The 23979-nt window shown below is 35.8% G+C and overlaps 1 protein-coding gene across 2 annotated transcripts in view; it reads right to left on the bottom strand.

Annotated features, from left to right (window-relative positions):
• The window catches only part of ARHGAP15 (Rho GTPase activating protein 15), a 590073-nt gene that overhangs the window by 292373 nt on the left and 273721 nt on the right, over window positions 1–23979 (bottom strand). For both annotated transcript variants that reach the window (XM_087435123.1, XM_004423853.3), the window contains 2 exons: window positions 4793–4891; window positions 3430–3559 (listed from right to left, as the gene is read on the bottom strand). In XM_087435123.1, the coding sequence (XP_087291249.1) occupies window positions 3430–3559; window positions 4793–4891 (229 nt within the window). The remainder of the gene's footprint in view (window positions 1–3429; window positions 3560–4792; window positions 4892–23979) is intronic.

Raw genomic sequence — 23979 nt, 5'->3', positions numbered from 1 at the left:
GCAGGATTTATACTTGGGCCTTTCCTCTTTGCCGTCAGTGGAAGGAAGACACTTTTCTTTCCTCAGAAAAATATGTTAGCATTTTCTTTGATTGACTCTCCACTTTCCATAACAGCCCTCCCTGGAGAGCTGCTCTCCCACTCTCATCCCAGGCTGGTGTCCTGAAGTTCCCACAATGATTTGGCCCTTACATTGAATTTTCTGGCTTTTTGTCTGTTAGACTCAACTGATATCTTAAAATAATCTGATTAGTACTTAATAATGTTGGCAGGTTAGAATCATATTTTAAAAGGGAAAGTATATTGAAGCACTTAACTTTCTGAATTCACTCATTGAGAGTACGTATTTTTTTCCCATGTTATACAGAGAAACTGGACAATGAAATGACCACCTGTTCGCTGCTAATGATGTTCACATGCCTTTAAAAAAAAAGTAATTCTGGCTTTATCTGTCTACAATCTTGGCGACAAAACTCGTGGGAACATCAAGGGCACAGGAAGCCAAAGGCAGCAAACTGACAATAAAGTTTGTGCTTCAACTACTAATAAGGAAGGAGATACTGTGAATCTTTAATTCCACATAATTATTTAATCTCAAGAGGGTAAACATAAAACCAAATGCATGTTTTAAAAACCTAAGTTTCGGTGTTCAAGTGTGGGACTGAGTTCAGAGGGGTTTCACACAGCGTATTTCCTACTTGAAAAAATATTTTAAAAAGCATCAAATGTAAAATATGCCAATCACTATTTCAAATATATAGTCTAATTTGATATTGTGTGGGTGGGTCAATGATTATGCCTTTCAAATGAAAATGAATACATAAATACTGAATAAGCAATTCAAAGTAATAGATGGATATTAATCATATCCTATGTTGCAAAAATATACTAGCCCTAAAAAAGGCTTATAACTAAAAATATCCACCAAAATGCAGAAAAGAGTATTTTCTAAAATTAGTGCTAGCATTAAAGATTAAATGACCCTTTTATTTTAATAATGAAATCAAAGTCCAAAGACAACATCTGGTTTTAATTCTTTGGCTAATATGTTTTTGGGTGCCTGCTGATTTCTATGGATCTCATTTTTAATGTAATATTATTTCCATCCAAGTCCAACATTGATACAAATTAAGTTTACTTTTCATTTGTTCACTTCACTATAGTGTAATGGTTAAAAGCACAGGTTCTGAAATCAGATTGCTTGGGTTTGAAACTTGTCTCCATAACTTGACTTTGTACCAGTTGCCTTAATTCTCTGTGCCTCAGTTTCCTCATCTATGAAACAGGGTTAATAATAGTTCCTACCTCATTGGGTTAGTGGGAGGATTGAGTAAGTCAATATGAGATAAGTACTTAGAACAATGCCTAGTGAACAGTAAGTGCTCAGTATTTGATAGCTACCATTATTTTTTAACTGCAAAGGAAAAGGTAAATATGAGGTCATTATACAGTTAGGTACATTTGGAAATTAATAGATTAAATCATATGTCTCTTCCCTTGTCTTTAGGCAGGATTTAAATTAAGCCCAATATAGACAAATAATTGTCTTTCCCAATTAAAAATAAATTCTAAAGAGGAGTAGCCGGTATTCTATCTGTAGGAATTTTTTCTTCTGATATCATCCTAAAACATTTCAAGTGACTATTGCTGAACACAGAATTCATTTTGCCTCCATGTTTCTCAAACATACTTTTATAAACCTTTGTTTTCTCCCAAGTTTCAGGCTTTAGAAGCGTGTCAAGGTCTCCTCCAAACCAGCAATTATTTCTGAGATTCCAGATCTACTGATCATTGCCTCATACATCCTTTCATATCTACTATAAAATGTTTATATAATTAACATTAACTACATACTCACAGCTGAATTCTAATGCTAAAATCTTACCTTATGTCTGATCCCATATGGAGTAAAAGGGGACAATGACCAGGAATTAAAGGGAAATGTTCAAATGAGATAACTACAAACTGTCCCATCATATCTTTTTAAATGACATTGATAACTCTTCACAACTTAATTTGCAAAGCACTATGCAGTTTAAGACATTAACACTGATAATTTTAAACTCCAACTTAACACAACTGGCTAACTAAATATGTGTCTAGCAGTTGTTGAGATTATAGTATGGTTCTTTGAATAATGACTCTTTTTAAATGACATTGATAACTCTTCACAACTTAATTTGCAAAGCATCATGCAGTTTAAGACATTAACACTGATAATTTTAAACTCCAACTTAACACAACTGGCTAACTAAATATGTGTCTAGTAGTGGTTGAGATTATAGCATGGTTCTTTGAATAATGACTTAATTTTGAAAGGGCGCTTCTACTCAAAGTTGTCATGATATTTCTAGATTTTTAGGCTCTCAATAATTTAGCTTTGTAAAATACGTTATTGTATACAAATAGCTTCCCCCTTCCTTGACATATGTGTGTGAGTATGCATGTATGTTTATATATACATATACATATATATAGTCTTCCCCAATGCACACAAATATATATATACACACATATAGTCATCTAGCATATATGCTTATGTACATGTCTAGATATTCTGTTAGCAGCCCTTCTCTACTTACTGAGTTCTCCTTAAATTCAAAAAGCTAGGATGTAACTACACTGATTTTTGGTCCGAGGGAAATGGCAGAAAAAATGGTGATTCAGAAGATTGGGAGTAGCTAGGTAGATGATCCAGGAAAGGTACTAAACTTTTTGAAACTTGGGGAAATTGATTTTCTCTGATTCCAGAGCTCTCTACTTGTTCTTTCAGGAGGTTGAGACTCAAACCAACTCTGTGAGATATGTGTGACACCTTTAATAACCCCCTTTTATGAGGAAAAAGCAGGTTGGGGAAGGTTGAGAGATATACTCAAGATCACTATACAAGTGGTGAGACTGGCCTTTTTTACTCCAAATTCATTTCTTTTAGAATATTAGAACTAGACATGACCTTGGAGAACATCTAATTTACATTCCACATTTCTAAATCTTTCTGGCGGTCTGAAAGTATGGAAAGTTGCATAGCCTGTTGGTTTAAGGTGCACCAAATGTGGTGGTCACTCATATACCTTTTAATGTATGGAAATCAAATAGTCAGCATACCAAGGTTTGGAGACGCTTGACATTTCCCACTCTTAAAATCAATCACCAATCTGAACACCATGGCTATTACTCAGAGACTCAGAGGTTTGCTGTCAGCAGAGACCATGACCTTGGAACAATTATTTTCTCAAAAGGCATTACCAACAATGACGCGAGCAAAGCGCCCAGACTGCCCTCCAGTGCATGAATCCCCGGCCAGGAAATGGCTACGAATCTTCCATGAGTAGTATGAGTTTGGCTCAAATCTCATTTCAATGCATTTATATTTCATAAGCACTGCATTTAGACAAAGTTAGAATGAGCAAGTCAAAAAAAAAATACTTACTTAAAGATTTTCTGTACTCTGGTTTCTGTTCTTTTGTATCACTATCATAGTGACTTAGTAATTCAGTACTGGAGGATCTCTGGATTTTGAATAATTCCAGATTTCTTGATGGACTGCTTGGATCCTTTGGCTGGAAATAACAAACAATTAGACTGAATAATTTTACAAGGAAGAAAGGATTCATCAAACAGTTTTGTGATCTAATTTAATCCTGGATTTAAAGGGAAGTTTGAAATAAGATAATTATTTTGGGATAAGGCCTCTATGCTAAGCTCAATATTCAAATTTGATACTAGCTTTACATGTACGGGGCTTCCTAAATCCTACCCATTACCCCAAGCACTCCACATGCATTAATTCAATTAATCATCACAGTAATGCTAGGAGGTAGATATTATTATTATTGTCCTTACATTCCAGACGAGGAAACTGAAGCCAAAAGCGATAAGTAATTTGCCTAAGGCCACACGGCTAGTAAGTGATAGGGGCAGGATTCAAACTCAGGCAGTTTGAGTCCAGAGTCCACTCTTAAGGACAACAAGAAAATCGATGTGTGTGTCTGTGTGTGGTGTGTGGGAGTGAGCACTCATGTGTGCCTTGATAAGGGAACTATATTGATTATGGAGAAAGTCAATTTGTTATTTTAGTTTTCAAAGTTCTAGTCCCAAAATGATGTAATGGAAGATTGCAATAAATAGCAATACAATCACACAGAAACTATTGTTTTCCTGCTGTATACTCTATTAAAAGCTCTCAAGAATAATGATTTTTGCAAATATTAGTGTCCTAAAATTAGATGTTTGATCTAGAATCAGTATAAAATGGGTGGCTGTAAATAATTTGACTCTTTTTAAAAACATTCTCTGAATGTCTGATTTAGGGTAATTTCATGAAGTTCTAAATATGTAATTTTCATGAGAAGAACAATCTAGCTTATCTGGAAGAACAATAAACATCAGTACAAAGGATTATTATTTACTGGTATTATAACAGTGAGTATGGGCTTAAATACATTGATATTAATTTTCAAGAATATGTATTACAGACTGCATAAATTGAAAATGTGAAAATTCGGTAGTTATTAAGCTCTTGTGTGCTTTTTACAGCCTCCAGTAAATGAATGTCTGTGTTATTTCAAAAAAAATAAAATGAATGCACTGTGTTTCTGAAAGAGAGAAATCAAAGGACATTTAGTTCCACAAATCATGTCTGCTGAAAAGGTTTTTAATGGACTCTAAACCTAAAATAACTTAATATCTCTCAATCCATAGGATCCATTTACATGCGTGTTATATGCCTAAGCAATAAGATTTAAATAACTACATTTTAATTAATAAAGGTAACAGCCAAAACAAATACATACCAATCTGTCAATTGCATTTTTGATAGCGTGGAACCAATCCAATATGATGAAGTCAATATCTGACTGTAGAAGGAACTCATTTCCTGAGACTGTGGTGATCTGGAAAAAAAAAAATCGACAGGTAAGCAAACCATATAAAGTAGATCTCTTACATTTCAAAAAATTTATCCTTTTTAAAAAACACACTTTAATACACTGAATATTTTCTTGTATTCCAGTAATTGTCTTTCTGGGAACTGGGAGACTAGGATCATTTTGAACTGCTCTCCATAAACTGTTTTTTCATGCCATAACAAATACATTATTGTTTTAATAATAGAACGATTAACTCAGAGTAGGACTAAAGCTGAATTACTCCAACTCAAGAAGCGAGCCAGGAAGTTCAGAATAACGCAGACAGTATCCACTTAAGTCAGAACCTCAGAAAAATGCACCCGGGTGTGTCAGAATTCATTCTGCACTTTTGGCTCTTTCCTGTTTGTCTTTTTCAAATCTAATAGTATCTCTATATTTGATTTCCTTTTATGGAGGGCTCTAAAACAGATTATTTACCAAAGAGACTAATGCAGACTTTTCCAAAAGGTCATTCAAATGAATAACATTTGGCTATTTCTACTTTCCTATCATAAAGATCTATAGGAAAGTAATAAAGGACCAATTTCCCCACAAAGAGAGTCTATTAGAATAAAAGTTCATTTACATATTTGAACCTCTCATGGAGAGTATTTATCAAATGAACATCCTCTCTCCAGACTCTCAGGGCTGCTAAGTAGTTGGCAATATTTAGCATGTAACTATACGTTTTTCGTTACAGTGAATCTTTTTCTCCCCAGAATTGTGAGAGAAGGATGTGACCCTATAGGAACAGAGCAATGCGTTTGATTTCACACATAAAGGGCCACTTAGAGAAGAATTTGATTCAAGTGGGTGTGGACATGCTTCTTGTATTAGGCCATCAACCTGAACTGTGAAGATTTTCCCTTTGTATTATTGACTTTTCGTTTCAACAGGAAGATGAACATTTCCCGACTGCTGTCACACATCAAGCAAGCCTTCGGAGGCTGAGAGGACTGACATTTCAAAATACTCAGTCAGGAGCTAGTCACCTCTTCTCAGCCTTACTGGCTCTAAATAGGAGGTGAACGCTGAAATGTGGCACAGGTTCAGAAAATCACAAATCATGCTTCAGGATGTCTCTATAATTCTATCATTAAAGTGACAATTATTACCCAAAATAGCTCACTCTGAAGGTTTCAATGATTCTTACGGCAACATTTAATGACAATGATCCTAAAGTCTTACTCTTCAATTACATACATGCACATATATTCTTTTGTCATTTATTTGTAGAAAAACTATAGAGAAATGTGACATCATTCAGTACTGCAATGCAGCCATTCTTGAGTGAGATGGATTCCAACTTTTTACAACTGTCAAGAGAGGAACTATCCAAAGTAGATACAATTATGAGAAGTGAAAGATTAGAAAATAAGAGGAATTTAATTATCCACACTAGAATTTGACAGATTCAGGGCCAATCACTCTTTTTTCAAAGTAAAATTGCATGTAAGATTTGGGATGGCTCAAAATAGCCTCCAAATAGTCCTCTGTTTTATGTATCTAGTAAAAGACAGTTAAGCTGATGTCTGCCTAATTATCTGCGCACCCTTGCAATGTTCTTTACTTACATAAAGTTCCAAATATTTACTTTATAAAGTGTTGCCACAGAAATAGTAATCTAAAAATATAAAGCCACTTCTGACTAACCCAAGAAAACTAGTAATGTCCTTGACCGATACCTTCATCCTAATCTGAATTTAAATATTTTGATTATGAACGTATTATACAACGTCACGATTTGTTAACAATACACAAAGAAAAATGAATTAGCCCAAACACAACGTACAATCTATTTCTCTGCCATTATAAATAAATCATTATTAAAATTATAAAAAGGAACATTTTCAAAGTACAAGAAACAAACATAATTAGATTTACTCTATTCTGAAGGTTTAGGAAAGAGTCAACATAGTTCACTTTTCAGTCTAGTAAATTCAAACAGTGATAACATATAAGGACTTCAGCTTGTATTTTTGGTTCACACTATGCAATGCAAAGGGGATCTTTTACTGCTAACACAACCAAAAGCAAACAGTATTTTAAAAGTTTCATTGTCCAAATATATTACTGCATTAATCGTACATAATCAGTAATATATGAATTCATTTTGGGAAGCTGGATCAGAGAACTATATGAATGCAATTCATTCAAAACATACTATCAGAGAGACAGAAACAGTTCACATCCTTCCTCTGTCTTCCCACTAATCTTTTGAGTTACTAGGCAGTCTGGAGAAGTCTGCTACTGCTCTCTACAGTTTAAATGCATCCACTTCTTAATTACAGACAGTAATTGACTTTGTTCTGCTCCATTCCAGTCACTCACAGGAAAGCAGTTTCAAAGTCTTTGACTGGTAAAGCCCATTTAATTCAGGTTTCTCAATCCACTTTTTTACATTACCTCTTTAGGTTTTCTGATAAATGGTTTGCTGAATCATATTTGCACTTTGAACAATCGAATTTTCAACACTCTTGGGAAAAAAAGACATCAGTAAAGAACGTTAGCTTTGACTAAACCTTTTGATTGAACAATTCCTGATGACAATCTAAAGTGATGTAGAACTAATAACAGACATGAAAGATTTGATATTAAGCCATGCTAATGTATTCTTCTTATATCACATTTTGCCTAAGTGACAGATGCCGGGGTGAAGCGAATGAAGGAAGAACTTACAGAAAACAAGACAGGTTTAGGCAGGACCTGCTGGTCTCTGTTTTGCCTGGAAGCCTACTTCAGCCAAATGTCTCTGGAAATCCCTCCTCTCCACCAAGTTGTATTTTGAAAGGATATATTCTGGCAACAAAGCAGTCTTAGTGAAATGTGCTAGAGTTGTCAATAACAGATATCTTTAACTACCTGTCTGGGGAAATTTGTCACAGACTTTTTCATGCTAAGGATCTGTCTGAATTTTTACTGGTAACAAATGTATGCTTAGGAAATTATACCAGCATATCCACTGGGCAACATGCAGAATAGACACATCCCCTAAGGGTCTTTGGTATTAATTTAACGATAGTTTTCCCTTGGGCTAGGAACCTTGGTCTATGTCCTGTTGTGGTTCCTCTGAAGATGGAGACAGGTATATCTCAAACTCCACTGATAAGAGATGAGGAGAGAAGAAATTTATTTTTTAGGCTTTAATTAACAAATGGAGTATTGTTATGCTAATTTAAAACATCTTAAAGAAGTTTTAACAAGTAGCATTTATGTTTATTTAAATATTGCTCTTTTCAATATTGTCAATTAAGCACTGCCCTTGTCAATATGCATTCTGACATTTCGTCTTTCCCATGTTAGATTTTAATTTAAATTACAAATTAATATGTAGAATGGCATTTGCACTATTAAAAATTTCCATACTTTGATTTACCAGAATAGAAACAAAATCTTTTTAGAACTTTACTTTTCTTTTCTGATTGCAAGAATAATTGAATTTATTGCAGAGAATTTGGAAAAAATAAAAATAATGAAAAAGCAGATTAAAATATTCATAGTTCCACAGAGCAAACATTGTAGACATTTTAATTTAGTTATTGCCAGTCTTTTATAAATAATAATCAAATATATATGATAATGGTCAATGGACAACTTTATGCTATAAATAGATACCTCATTAGTAAAACATATTTAGTGGTTAAGTATTGTTGGCTACTTTCATGCCAATTGACCTCAAATGCATGCTGGGAGACTATCGAAGGTGCAAGAGATAATGAGTGACATGTATTTCCCTCTTTGATAGTGGCACCTTTCCTATTGCAGAATAAACCCCACAAATAACTCTTTGTTTAGGAGACTGAGAGAATATGTTTCTGACTGAACATCCCCCTAATCATCAAGGACTGATTAAGCATCCATTAAGTGCAAAGCACATTGCTAGAAGCTAGGGATACACAATTCCCACCCTTAAGAGCTCACAATCTGTTTGGATAAATAGGACATATGCATTTAAAGATAAATAACAATAGAAAGTGGCTTATACTATATCCCAATGTGAGTGGCACAGACAATGCTCGTGTCAAGATTTCAGAGGAGGAAGTAATTACTGCAGACACATTTACATCATGGAATTATGCATAAACTATTGGTCATAATACGTTATTCTTTTAAGGTTGATTGTACCAGAACTTTAGTATATTAAGGATATGAATACTACCACTTGGTATGCAAAGTGATATCAGCTTTAATGATCTCAAAGCACATAATAAACATTCTTAAAATGCAGCTTCCCTCCAGTATCATAAAGTAATTTTGCAAATGAAGAAAATGAAGCAAATGAGGAAAATGAGAATGTCATTCTATCAAATTGGCATCATTTTAAATGATAGAATTAAGAGATTACAAAGACCTTGATTTCTAGTTCACTAGGCCTCAGCAAACAGTTGTGTACAGTCAAGGACTCTGTGGGTATGGAGAAAGGACCATGATGGTTTGGTTTCAGTTGTGAAATTTGGAATATAGACCTTAGACAAAAGTTGCTTGTTTCTTTACTGTTATATTAAAGATAGCACAACATTAAAAGATCACCCAACATCCTTACTCAGATGTTTTATTTTTTTTCTTCTCAAAAACAACCACTACTGGGGCTGGCACCATGGCCTAGTGGTTAAGTTTGGCGTGCTCCACTTCAGTGGCCCAGGTTTAGCTCCTGGGCGTGGACCTACACCACTAGTTGGTGGCCATGCTCTGAATGATCCACATACAAAACAGAGGAAGACTGGCACAGATGTTAGCTCAGGGCAAATCCTCCTCAGCAAAAAAAAAAAAAAAAACACAAAAAAGGGGGCTTGCCTGGTAGCGTAGCAGTTAAGTTCGTGCACTCCACTTTGGCGACCCGGGGTTCACAGGTTTGTATCTCGGGTGCTGACCTATACATCGCTTATCAAGCCATGCTGTGGTGGCGTCCCATATAAAATAGAGGAAGATGGGCATGGATGTTAGCCCAGGGCCAGTCTTCCTCAGCAAAAAAGAGGAGGATTGGCAACAGATGTTAGCTCAGGGCTAACCTTCCTCAAAAAAAAAACAAAAAAACTACCACTATCCTGCTATGAATAAAATATATCTAAAACAGAATTGGGGTATCCAAAAACCCCCTTCAATCCTAGAAAGGACCAAAATAATCCTACATTTGAACTAAATATCTTTCACATTTTGCTTAGGATCAGTCTTTGAGAAGGAACCTAAGGAGGGTTTATTCTATCTTAATGAAGCCAAAATTGTATATAGGAAACGTGTAATAAAATATGCCAAATATCCAAAGAGACCTAAAAATGTTAAATGATGTGGCTACAGAGATTCTACAAATAAATGAGTTACCCATTTAAGAGGAATGGAATTTAATTACTAGTATATTTGGAGACACTTTGGACTTCATGATGAAATCGTATTTGAATTAAATTAAGTAGATATAAAAAGTTACATCAAAATATACTAAACTCATTTGAAGTGAATATAAATTATTTTTTGATATTAATTTTGGCCATATCTTTATTGAATTCTAACAGCATAAAATATAGATATATATTTTGGCTACATCATAGTGAGAATATCACGACTTAAATTTGAAACAATAGTGTTTTAAGAAAACCCTCAGATTCACATTTTTTTCATCTTGCACCACACTCCACATTTGATATATCTGATCAAATGAAGGTTGTCATGGTTATACTAATAGTTAAATTACTTGGTCTCAAAGGTGTTTATGACCACCAAAGAAATTACATTATCAAGCTGCATGTCTGTCTCAAATTACAGTCTGATTTGAGTAACTCGTAACATTTTCCTTAACATGTGGAGCAAAGTTAACATAAAACTAAGGGTAAAATATCAGTTAAAAGTAAAAGGTCTTCAATTTGTCTTTCCAAAAATGTTACTTGTTAAAACATTTTGTGAGAAAGTATCTGCCTTGTGTTCCCAATGTTGCTAGATGTTAAGTAAATATATGCTGATTATAAAAAAAAAGTTGCTTTGGCAACTCTCTTATTAAAATGCATTTGTAACCCCCATCTGTCATGAAAGTTTTGAAAAGTTTGTTTACTTTGGATGGCAGCCTTATCCAGGGTTACTCTAGCAAACAATGATAGCAGTCTTCAGAAGTTGTGTGAGGAACAAGCCACTAGGGATCCATTTCTGTTTTAATTGGCACACACAAACACTTTTCTGGTCTGTCAAGAAGATCAAGCTAATATGCATGAAGGGTGTTATATTCTTAGCTTTGGGGAGCAGTAAAGCTCCCTTTATTTAAGTAATTTAAATGATAGACTGCAAAAACTTTGCAAGCCAGAAAAATGTTTTATACTTTCTTAGGGAATATTTGTTTTAAGCAACGGAAAATGTTCTACATATCTAAAGATGTTGAACCTTATGTTATAATTACTCTGTTTCTTCTGACTCTGTGAAATGTTCTTAAATCCACATGCTACTAAATAAGCCTGGCCACCAATGGATCCTGCATTTCCACAACTCCCCCTGTGTTAACAAATGTGTGTTCATTAGTTTCCAGATGTTTATTGGATATGTTTTCAATGTGTTTGGGGTTGATTGATTTGCATGTACATTTATTGGAACCCTCAGTGGTGTCATCATATCAAAATAACCTGCCCATGTAAGCAATTTCTTATTTAATGGAAAGTAAATAAATGGGCTACATATGCGACAGATCTCAAATGCATTCCGAAATCTAAGGTTTAAGCCAGCCTTTCGAGAAACAGTGCTTTTTAATTGAAATTGAGCTGTACCTTTGACATCCAAATAATTTAGTCTATGCCCATTCTTACAACACATATTTGTTCTGCGTAATAAAATTGGCTGTAGTGAACATTCACACCCCATATCACCTGCCCACTCTACCTTTCTGTTTATTGATGAAATAACCAAACCCAAAATTTATTTCAAACAAACAAACGAAAACTCATGTTCATTCTTTTATCTGTAGCAAAATATTTTAAGTACTGAGAAACAGTCTTCTCAATATTCATGAAAGAATACTATCCAAGTAATTAGTAGATAGTTTAGCAGTTTCCACAGTTTTGCAGTCAGCTTCACCAAAACTTTTGCCTGTGGTGCTCAAATGAAAACTGACTGAAAAAGTGACTAATCGAAGCAGTTGGCATATAAACATCAGCTTAGAGTTTTATTGCTGCTAACGTTAATTTTTAAACTTGGGAGGAAGTCGTTGCCTCCAGATAAACTAAACATCCTAAGACTCACGTTCGCTGGTACCCACCACTCAATCAGTGGCTGCCAACCACAGATCAGCTGCTAACCTGAGCTATGCTCACTGTGCAAAATTACTCATCTAGTCACATGACCTATGGGAATCTGCAGTTCCCACTATTTTCAAATTGGAATGATGTATATTATTTTTGTCACTAAGTAATGCACATGTTAAAAATTTTTAACAAATACAAAAGTATAACATAAACACAAAATCTCCTTTCCCCAAGGTATACTGAAGGGTTGTCCATCCTTCTATGTTTTTCTTGACTCAAAGATAAACATCATACATGTGTTTATGTTTTAATGAAAATATGTTATGAAAATTTTTTTATGTGTTTAACTATCTGTACTACCAGCATCTCCCACATGGATTTAATAACGATATCTTTTGGTCTCCTCACCATCTCATCCACGTTTTCCCTTCCAGTCTATATGCTATATTGTAGCCATAATGATCTCTCTGAAATTTGGATCTCATCATCCAATTCCTCTGCTTGATATCATTCTGAGATTCCTCACAGCTGTTACACCACAGAGAAAACTCTTTAATTCAGCCTGCCAGACCCAGTGTGCTCTGCCACCTACCTGCTCTGCAGCCTTCCTGCTCCACATTTCCCTCTGCATCTCTATGATCCAGCCATATCAAAAATTTTTTTGTTATCCAGCTGTCCCACGCTAATTCTCATTTCTTCCCTTAGAGCAGGTTGTTTCCACTGCCCGGAACCCTCTCACTTCCTCTATCATATCATTCAAATCAATTTAGACGTCACCTTGTCAGAAAAGTGTTCTCTGAAATAGATGTCCCTCCTAAGGGCTCCCATGATATCTTGCTCCTACTTTATCACAGGATATATTGGTCTACACTGCAATGCCCTGTTGGTTTCTCTGTTTCCCCCACTACACTATAATTACTCTGAAGCCAACTGCAACTGTCTACCCAGTGTGTGGCTGCACAACCCACACCTAAGGGACACTAAGTAAATAACAAATAGAGAAAGCTTATCCGATACAGTTAAAGGAATGCATTGTATCTTATTGTTTGATATGCCATGGTATATTTAACTCATCCTCCATCGTAACAAGATTTTAAAGATTATAATACCATTGCATTCTTTCAGGCAACGCAAGTAGTTTATTTGAACATCTACTGACAACAATTTTATCAGAATAGAGTAGGCAATCCATTTGAAGCTTGGTAACAGCAGTCTGAGACTATGTATTCCTATCAGTCAACAAGTGCTAGACTTCAGACAATAAGATTAAACTTGGAAGAGTTAGGAAGCACCAAGAGTGGGTCTGTATTTCAATACATATCACTAGAATAGAATGTTCTTGGTTATATTCCAAAGCCACCATGTGTTTTGCAGGGATAATCTACACTAGATCATCCAAGAATCTCACCCTATGCATGGACTTTTCTAATTGAGAGTTGACAATATGGGAAATTGGACATAGGTTTAAGATTTTCAAGAGTTAATCCTTAGGTTAATGGGTCAAGTCTTTATACCCTCAATGATGCAAAGGTACTCATTGCTGGTCCATCAAGGATGCAGCCATTAATTTTATTAAAGCACTATTAACATTAGTAAACAAGCAAACTGTGGGATGACCAGTGGCAGTAGTTATGTTGCCAAAAATTTTATTTAGAAGTATTAGCTAATTTAAGGTACAGTGACTTAAGTAGAAACAGGTATTGTTGCCACTAGTTGATTACTCACACATGTCTCCTATTAATAAGTGCTGAGATTGCACAACAAGAATAAAAGATGTTGCAGTATGCATCTCTATGCTATTGTAACATATTTGGCCATGATTGTGAGTGTTTATAAAACATTCAAGAATTGTTCCATGTCTACTTACATTAATGAGAACACCTGTTAACTTTAGTGCTGTACAGACTTATTTGCATTAGATTCAAGTTTTTGCGTACTGTACATCACTTTTTGAAACAATTAGATGCTTATAGAGAAATATAGCTGAGCGAAAAACAGCAGCTTGAATGCCTTCCGGCTCAAGACAATTCAACTCCAGGTTTCAGTGAAAAACAGAAATCTGCTGAATTACAATACTGCCAGTTAGAAGTGAATGTAGGTGTATTTTATATTTTTTACATTCAGAGAACAGAAGATACATATAAAAATCTGTGCTTTAATCTTCAAGTAAAATTACAGCCAACTGAGATGGTTTCCAGACAAGCACGCCAACCAACAAGAGATGGCAATGCCGCCATAATGCAGGTTCTCCATAATCTCGGGGGCCTCCTTATCCAAAGATAGTCTCTTTACCAGTCTCAGAAAGCTGGATGATTCCCACAAGTCTTTCGACTGAATGAGGAAATGTGCAGATTATTGCCACCCTTCTGTGTTGACAACCCTTTGCCACAGAGCCCTTTCTATGATGACAGAGAGGAAAGGAGTAAAAGCTGAGGACTCCCTCTGAGTCAGTCACTTCCTGGCTGCTGGTCACAGAACAACCTAAACCTACATCGTAGAAAAAGTACTGTAATTCCCTTATGGAAGCCAGTGGGTCTGCCTTATCCATTACTCAGAGAAAATAGTTGCAACTTTTGTAGGTCCCACTGTATTGACACATCTGTCTGCCACTCCCCATAGGATGTTAAAGCTGCGATTTAAATATTTTCAGTTATTGAAAAGGAAGCACTTGCGCAAATCTGTGGATTCACAGCCTCTATTATCATCATTATATTTAAGAGGTGCAATATTTACATCAAAATGACTCAGTTGGTAATATATTCTAAAGATAAATGTGTATTTATGATCTGAAGAAGTGTGATTTATAACTACTTTGTCAGACATAAACAGAGCGCCTCTGTACTGTTCTAGTAAATACACATTAGCCGGGGCACAGATGAACTATTCTCACAGGATTTTGCCATTTTGACCTGGGAAATGAGGGAACTAAGAACTGCTCTTGGAGAATAAGTGGATCTCAAGAAAGAATCTACTTCCTTGTTTGATCTCACTATATAGTCTGGGCAGAATAACAAATATATGGTGAGGATTTGGGGATCAACTAGTGAATTTATACTGCCTGGAATCCAAACTTCATAATTGAAGAAGTAAAGTTAATACTATAGTAAAACTTTACCTTTCGTTTCTGAAAATTTTGAAATTGTATTTAACCAAGAGCTTGACAAGCTAGATTTTACCCTCCATAAAATAGCATCATTGTTCATTAAGGATGATAGACTAAGCATATGTGTAATTAGGAAGTTCATGAATGAGGAGAAATTTCTCTTTTCCCATGAATTATAGGTTTAAATAAATTGAAAATGTTGAATTTTTTTCCTGAAAATGTGCAAAAATGATAATTCTGCCTTTGAGGAAAATCCCTGTTTATTCAAAGGGTTATCTTTAAACAAACATGAAAAAGTATCTGGCATTTCTAAAACTATAATTTAGTGGCATATAATATATATAATTCAACGGTGTATATATATATATAATTTAATGGGGGTACTTTAAAAAATATAAACCACTTGTGACTATATAATAGACAATGACACCTGTCAATTGAGCAACAGGCCACCTATCTAATAATGGAGACATCTGACATCTGGAAGGACATACACATTACTTTATGCTAAATGTGTGCATAAACACCTTAATACTCCTTACTTCCCACAATAAAATGATATTTGTGTTAGAAATAGTACCATTTAAAAATGCTAGACTTCAAAATATGTATATCGATTACATTATCAGTAGGGTGACTATATAATTTATTGCCTAAACTGTGACAATTTTGAAGGTAAAAGAGGTACTATTAATAATTACAGCAGGGCAATAGCTTTACTTTGTGCATTTTAGGACATATGGATCACCATTCATCACACACAACACTGGGGAGCCATTCAACAACCCTTGATCTTTAGGTGCCTAGTGAACATCTACTAAAGTCAAATTCTAGGAACTGTGAGGATTCCAGAAAAAGTTAGCAATGACTCTCGCTCTTAAAAAGCTTAGTGTGACACACAAGACCAACATGAAAAAACAATTAGAAAACAAGAATTAATCATGATTCAAGATGGGACATATGTACTAATTTCTAAGGAACAAACCAAAGTTTCTCAGGGTAAACTGGAGTCCTCAGGGAGGAATGTTGGAGAAGGTTCTTACAAGGACAGATGGGATTTAGTGGAAGAAAGGAGGGGGAAGAGGATAACACAGGTGACAGAAGCAGCTTGTGCAATGACTCAGAGGCAGCAAAGAATATGGCATCTCTAGAGGACATTAAGAAACTGTCCCTAAATCCTCTCTGTGGGCTCTTTTCCTTTCACTCACCCCCTCATCCTCCTGAACGGAGGTGTCCATCAGCATTCTCTCGTAAGCCATGATTCTTCTCATGTAGGGACATAATCCTGAATGACATTACCCACTCAGTTTTTAATCCTTAATTTATATCTGTAGTTCAGACACCTTTCTGGGTATCTATTCCATTTCAAGTCCCAATACTCCTGTTCTGATCTCCCTACTCCCAGTTTGTATTGTTACAATCCATTCTCTACATCCACTCATTAGTGAATTCTTAATTTGAATAATAGCAGAATCATCCTTGGAGAGCTTTCTAAGTACAGATTCTCATGCTCACAGGAACCTAAAGAATCAGACCCTTGGAGCTTGGCCTAGGAATCTGTTTATTTACAGAGCTCCACATGTGATTTGAAAGTTACTCTGTGTTGGGGCCTGCCGCTCTAGACTATAGATAGATGATCTATCCAAGCCCATGTCTGTCAGATGTCATTTAAAAGTCACTAACTGGATCTATTGTCCTCAAGATAAAACCTAAATTTTTTAATATGGATTACCAAGCACTTCATGATTTCTCTCTCTGTCTCTGACCTTTTCTCTTCAAGTCCTCTACTTACTAACTGCACGACTTTGAGCAAGTTATTTAGAATCTTTGTGCTTTAATATCCTCACCTATAATCTGATGAAAATAATAATACCTACCTCATATGACCACTGTGCAGGCCATATGAAATATAATTCAGGAAAAGAATCTAGATAGTACCTGGTGCATAGTAAGTACTTAAAAATATTCTGGTTATTATTATTTGATTGGCTGAGTCTCCTGGATTTTTGCAAACTCCTCCTCCTCGTTCAGGAAACTCCTCAGACATCATCTATTCAGAAAAGGCTTTTCTAACCTCTGGAGGTCAAAAAGTCTCCCTCTAGTAGCGTGTACTTACTCCATCATGGAGTTCATCTCACTACTGTACTTATCTAATTTCTTGTATGACCCTTGCTACACTTTAAGCTCCCTGATGACAAAGACCGTGTGTCCACAGCACTTAGCCAAGCCCCTGGAATACACAGGCCCTCAATAAAGGGTTTGGAAAGAATGAAATCTCAGTTCACTTAGGTTAATACTGTAGGGTTGCAGTATTTAGATTAAAAAAGGCCTTAAAATTTAGAAAAGGTGTCCTTTGGTATGTGAGGCAAGAGGAAAACAGTGCTAGATCCCTGAGCAGATTATCAGTAGAACCAACTATACTGTCAGAGGAGCAGAGACATCCTCTTAGAGCTGGATCTGTGTTGCAACTTCCCTGTCAACATGGCTCTGTCTTCTAAGGTGGTGCCAATGCAGCTCCTCTGAAAAGACAATGCACTACTTCTATCTGATGTAGAGTGCCTCTTCCATATCTCCCGGGCTTTCTAAGGATCTTTCTGGTTCTTGGCCTTTTTGTTCTCCTTTCCACAGAGCTCAAGCAGCTTGCTTCTCTGCCTCTGATTTTAGATAGTAGGCTTTTGAGAGATTTGGTATTTGGATTCAGATCTTTATCTCACCCCGAGGTGACTTGACATGATCTGGAGCCTTGATCATGTGTTGAGAATATACCCAGTTCTCAACATCCTGTCTTCACTGAAGCTCAGTTCTTTACGTGTATCATTATCCTGTTTCTTGGCTTCTGATTCCCTAGTCTGGTGGCTTACATAGTGCACCAGACCCTCTCAGCTGGCAGGAGTCCTTTTTGCCAGGATCCCTTTCAGGAACTGGGGCTCTGCTGAGCATCTCCCTGATCCTCACTGCCCCCCTTCTTTAACTCCACCTTCCATCTGCCTCATCCACCTAAATTACTAAACATGTAATCAAACAATAATCCATACTTGCATTCAAGGCAGATGGTCATATAAGTATCCAAAAATGAGCCATTTCAGTGTATTCATTGATTATCAAATTGGCCTATGAAATATTCTTATTATTTCAGGTTGGAACTCACACTCTAACTCTAACAGCCTGGACTGTATTCTGTCATCTTAGTTTTTCGTTCTGTATTCTGTCCAGCAGACACACTTCCAATACTATCAGCTTGACTTTTCCCTAGCACCTGTCCCAACTATAATTTTTTGCCTGCTTCACCAGGATAGTTCTATTGCCATTAACTGGATTATTCCTGATCCCCAAAAATAATCCCAATCCCTGAATAAATGATATTTAAAGATCATCAATACAGTGAGTTTTTCCCCAAGTTTTGGGGGTTCATTATCAACTATTGTGCAATTTATCATTCTCTAGAATCCTGAAGAACTGGACGTTAAGGAGAACATTTTCTCATCATTAGAACCAGTATCTGGCTCGTAATTTGCTATTCTTGATGAACGACTTATGGTACTGGATCCACATCTTACTCAGTTTCATCTTCAAAGTTTTCTAAACATGTTTGAGATTTAGTTAGACTACATTTATATGTAGCTTGTGAATTTACCTGAAAGCAGAGGAGGGATGCATTAAGGGAAGAATACATTCCAAAATTAAAGAAGCCACTGCTCAGGAGGTATATTCTGGTGAAGGCTTTCAAACACTTTTGGCCACAATCCACGGTAAGAAATATATTTTACATTGCCTATTAGTACCTCTTTCTCAACTCACTCTTTCTCAGACACACACACCCACACACATACACACATAATCCTATCCATCTATTATTCTCTGTATAATAGTCAATATATATACTGTGTGTATGTATATATGTGTGTATGTGTATATATTATATAACTGAAACAAATGTTTCATGAAATAATACTTCCCCTCACTATATGTAATGTAGTCTGATATTTTTACTCCAGTCTATTCTTTCTTTAATTGATTTCATTAAAAAATACTGGCCCCAACTCACTAAATTAATTTTGTGACCCGCTAAAGGGTCTTGAATGCAAAAAACACTGGCCTAGAGGGTAATGAAAGATGCAATCTTCAAGCCCTGCTCCTTAGCTTTCCCTCTCTCTCTCCTGGTTTATAGGATGCTTTAAAAGGTCCCCATATATAATTTAATAGTTGGATATTTAATCCTACAGAAAGACTCCAGAATATTTGTCAAGTTTTCGACAATTAGGCATGGGTGATCAATAACCCTGTGTGGGGGATTCTGCTCTGATAAGTCATTTCCTGCTGTTTGAAAGCAGAATTAGGATGTAGTTCTTTGGAATTTGGTTCAGACCTCCGCTCTTGTAAATATACCTTAAAGCAAAAGTTTCTTTATAAAAGAAGAAACAAAGACTTGGGGGTAATGTGCTATTTGGAAGACATTTGAGATACCTCACCATGATCTGAAGAGGGAAAAACCCAAGAAGTTAAAAGCCTGGCAAACTATCAGAGGCAGAGATGGCAGCTATTTGTTTTTAAGTCCCTTGTATCGAAACAATGAGTGCAGTGCACGTTGCGTCCTGCAGCACCATCATACAGGGTCTGGGAGTAGTTATTAGCATGTGTCTGTGTGATGGGAGAGCGAAAGCTAAACATTTTAATAGTGTTATGGCCTCTCCTTCTCAAGTTTCCATTAATGCAAATACAGCACATGTGTTTTAAGTCCCAAGAGCCTTGTAGGACACAAATCACAGATGTGGAATAAACATTATCAGAGAATATGACTCCATGGTCTTCTCCTTGCCATCAACAGATGCCCTTGTGCTCCCATGATGTCAGGCAGATACCTGATATGCTATCTTGAGGAAATCACAGAAAGTCAGGGTTCTCAAAGGGCCCACAATGGCAGTATTTGAAAGTGGACTCCAAAGACTTGTTGGTAAATTATGGCAGAGGCTTGGAATCAAGGCTTTCAGAGAACACTCGCCACCATAGTAACTAAATATTGTAAAACTCACTCATCCTTTCTGCACCAAGAGTACCAGAGACTAATGCTCTGTGTGGAGCAGAGTGTTCTTGTAATGTAACCCAGAGAATACGATGGCAGAAGGCCGACAAAATGGACCTGGTATATTTCAAATATCCAATAAATTTTCCCCCAGCTATTTTGATTCTTCTATCCCATCTTCGACAAGACTATAATTCAGGGTGATTGCTGCTCTGAGACTGCACTCGTCATTTTCTGTCTTCCATTCTCTCCCCATGACATTCTTTTCCAAAACTCTCAGGCGCAAAAAATGAGTATATCAAGTCTCTTCTACATAACTCATTATCATGACTATATTCTAAAACTGCCACTATATTTGAGGAACTTGTGTAATCTGCTCATATATTGATGAACTGCATTTCCCATAGTGAGACTTCAGTATCCATATGCTGACCTTACCTTAAAACTTATATTGGCAGTATTGTCAATTGCCATGTAGTGTGATTCTAGGAGCTTTAAGAAGCCTTTTGAGATGACAAACTAATACCTTAAATCTGCTGTCTCAGGACTGGAATTTTAATGATCGGGTTACTACTTCAGATGAAGCCTTTTAAACAGTTAAATGGAGGGATAATCTTTTTGTATAATTATTTGTTCAGATATTGGTATAATATTACTTTTCCTGAGAAAATATATTAAAACAAATTATTTCTGGTTACAAAATAAGCAAAATGAGAAATATGTAAAATAAAAATTAAAACCCACCTCTAATCATACTACTCAAAGACAGCCTTCTTAATATTTAATGTATTTCCTTCTAGCTTTTTAAATACATATGATATATGCATTACACATATAATATATATATGCCATTTATAGGTCAAATGAAATATACAATATTCTATCTTTTTATTTTTTTAATGTTATATTATGAGGCTTTTTCCATGATGTTATTCTTTGAGAGCATCAGTTTGATGGCTTCATGGTATTCTGTCAGAGAGACTTATCATGATATATTTGTTTTCCTATTTTTCCATAATTGAGTTGTTTCTACTTTTTGTCATGACAAATGATTTGCATAAACATGATTTTTTTGTTAAAATTTCTGATTTTTTTTTCTTAGAAGAGATTATCAGAGAGAGAATGACTATTTCAAATAATACTATTTTGGAAGGCTGCTGAAATGTATTCCTAATTACTTTCTAAAAAGATTGTTCTAAGTTATGTTATCTCACTAAAATTTAGGAGTGGGACCATTTCAATTCATGTTTTCTTCTAAGTAACATAATATTGTATGCTTCGCAATGTTTGTAGCAAATATTTTTTGTTTGCATTTCTTTTATAATTAATCATTTTTTTCTTAGAATTTGTTACTAGTATTCTTTTGCATTTTTCAATTATAGCATTTTTAAGATTTATTTGAAAGAGGACTTTAATAAGTTTATTAAATTTTGGTCATAATTGCTACAAATATTCTCCCCAATTTATTTTAAATGACACTTCTAATGAAATTACTTATAAAAGTGCTTTTTTGTTTTTGTGAGGAAGATAGCCCTGAACTAACATTCACGCCAATCCTCCTGTTTTTGCTGAGGAAGACTGGCCCTGGGCTAACATCTGTGCCCATCTTCCTCCACTTTATATGGGACGCCGCCACAGCATGGCTTGACAAGCAGTACATCGGTGCGCGCCGGGCACCTGAACCTGGACCACAAGCAGCGGAGTGTGTGCACTTAACCGCCAAGCCATGGTTTGAGGGGCCGCAGGCCCAGCCCCTAAAAGTGCTATTTTTAATTTTTACATTGTAAAATTTGGATATTGCTCCTTTGTGATTAATATTGTAATATTAATATCTTAATTCTTAAAAATTCCTTACCCATCCAGTTATCAGAATTTGACCCATATTTTTTCCACTGTTACGATTTTTAAAAATATTTGTATACTTAATTCTTCTTAGATTTGTTTTGTTTTACAGGTATATGAGAATCTACCATTTTTAAAATTTTTCCAAATAATGTGTTATCTAGCACCATTTATTGATTAATATTTCCTCTCCCTTCTGGTTTGTGATTCTCCTGTTATCGTATAGGTGCCATGGTCTTTTTAAGGGCTCTCTATGCAGCTGTGTGATTTCTCTAATTTATGCTATTTCAACTTTTAATAATTCTTATATTAGATTTTTCCCTGTATTTCATAGGACATGTTTCCCTTTTGTTATTCCTTTTGTGATTTTTTGGAACTGTTCTTGACTCTAAACTTTTCAAATGAACTTTAAATTTTTTGTTCTCTTTGCCTAGAATATCCCACTGGGATTCTGATAGGATTATATATTAATTTGGGAAAAATGAAATATTTGCAATAGTAAGACTCCCTCTTCAGAGACAAAGTCTGTCTCCCTATTTTAAGGTTTTATTATATCTCTTAGTAGATTTTTACAGTTTTACTCAAGTAGACACACTTAGTCCTTGGTATTTGAAACAGAATTTTGATGGAAGAATGGAGAGAAACTTGAGGGCAATACATATTTTAAAGCAAAAGAGAAATTATGACTCCAAGGAAAGAAAAGTCTCAGAAGAAGCAGACAGGGAGCATTTTTTCTACTGCAGCGTTTAACAGGGGGTGAAACCAGTGATCTCTGTGCTGATGACCCCACGGAGCCCACTACCACTCCTTCCCCTGTTCTTACCGTCCGGTCTCCAGCAAGCATTTCTCACAGGACACAGTCCCAACAAACCACTCTAAGCTAACAGGTGCTACTGTAGTAACCTAATCCAAAGCCATGGATATTTTCTGATAATAAAAAATAGAATTATTAATACCCAAAATGTACCATTTCTATTGATATAAGTTTCTGGTTCTTGATCTGGGCAGATAAAATCCAACCCCATCAGCACCAGCAAAAACATTCATCTAAATTTTGGACACAGGTTTTTACCTTTCTCCAAAAATCTGTTTCTCAAGTTACTGTAAACTCTTCATACACAATCCTTTTAGTGGTCATTTAATATTTCACCATTTGGACATAGCCTATCCCATTTTCAAATTTTTGGAGTATGGCTTTAATTTCTTTTGTATCTTGATAATGTCTAACAAAATGAGAGCCTATATAACTTCAAGTACAAAAGCAGAAGATAGAAGAGACAATATAGCTTGAGACAGTATAGCTCAAGTTTAAACACGTGGGCTCTACGGATAGCACTCTGTGGTCAGATCTGGGCCTGCCTTTCACAAGCTCAGGTCCTGCCCAAGTCACTTCGCCACACTGTGCTTCAGTCTCACCTGTAAAATGGGCAGAAAAAGAGGAGCTACCTCAGAGGATTGTGGTGATAATTAAAAGTCACCCATGAAAATCCTGTGGCAAAATGCCTGATGAAGACTTTGAACTATTATAATGATTACCGGTATTAAGTACAAAACAAGTCAAGAACGAGGTATCTCTGTAACCATCACTTCCACCTCCCCTCCTCCAAATGCCCCTAGCTTATTTTGTGAAAGAAGATAAATGCACTTCAAGTAAATGTGGAGGAGCAAGGGGAAAGTCTGTGTATCTGTTTCATACATGCACAAACGTGTGGCATATCTCCACAATCCACATGTATGATCTTATGACTGATAAACTATCAAATGCGATTAGAGAATATGACAGAATTAACGGTCATAACCCTGTGGGCTGCAGGAATTAATTCTTGCCTAGGAGAGCATAAAGAGACCTGACTTAAGACTCTCGAGTCCCAGGCTCTAGTCTTTCTGCTCCCTC

The sequence above is a fragment of the Ceratotherium simum genome, chromosome 9 (assembly GCF_057802395.1).
Source record: "Ceratotherium simum simum isolate JZ-2026a chromosome 9, ASM5780239v1, whole genome shotgun sequence".
Taxonomy (NCBI): Eukaryota; Metazoa; Chordata; class Mammalia; order Perissodactyla; family Rhinocerotidae; genus Ceratotherium; species Ceratotherium simum.
Note: the sequence above shows the minus strand (reverse complement) of the source record. Positions and strands in the feature narration are given on the sequence as shown.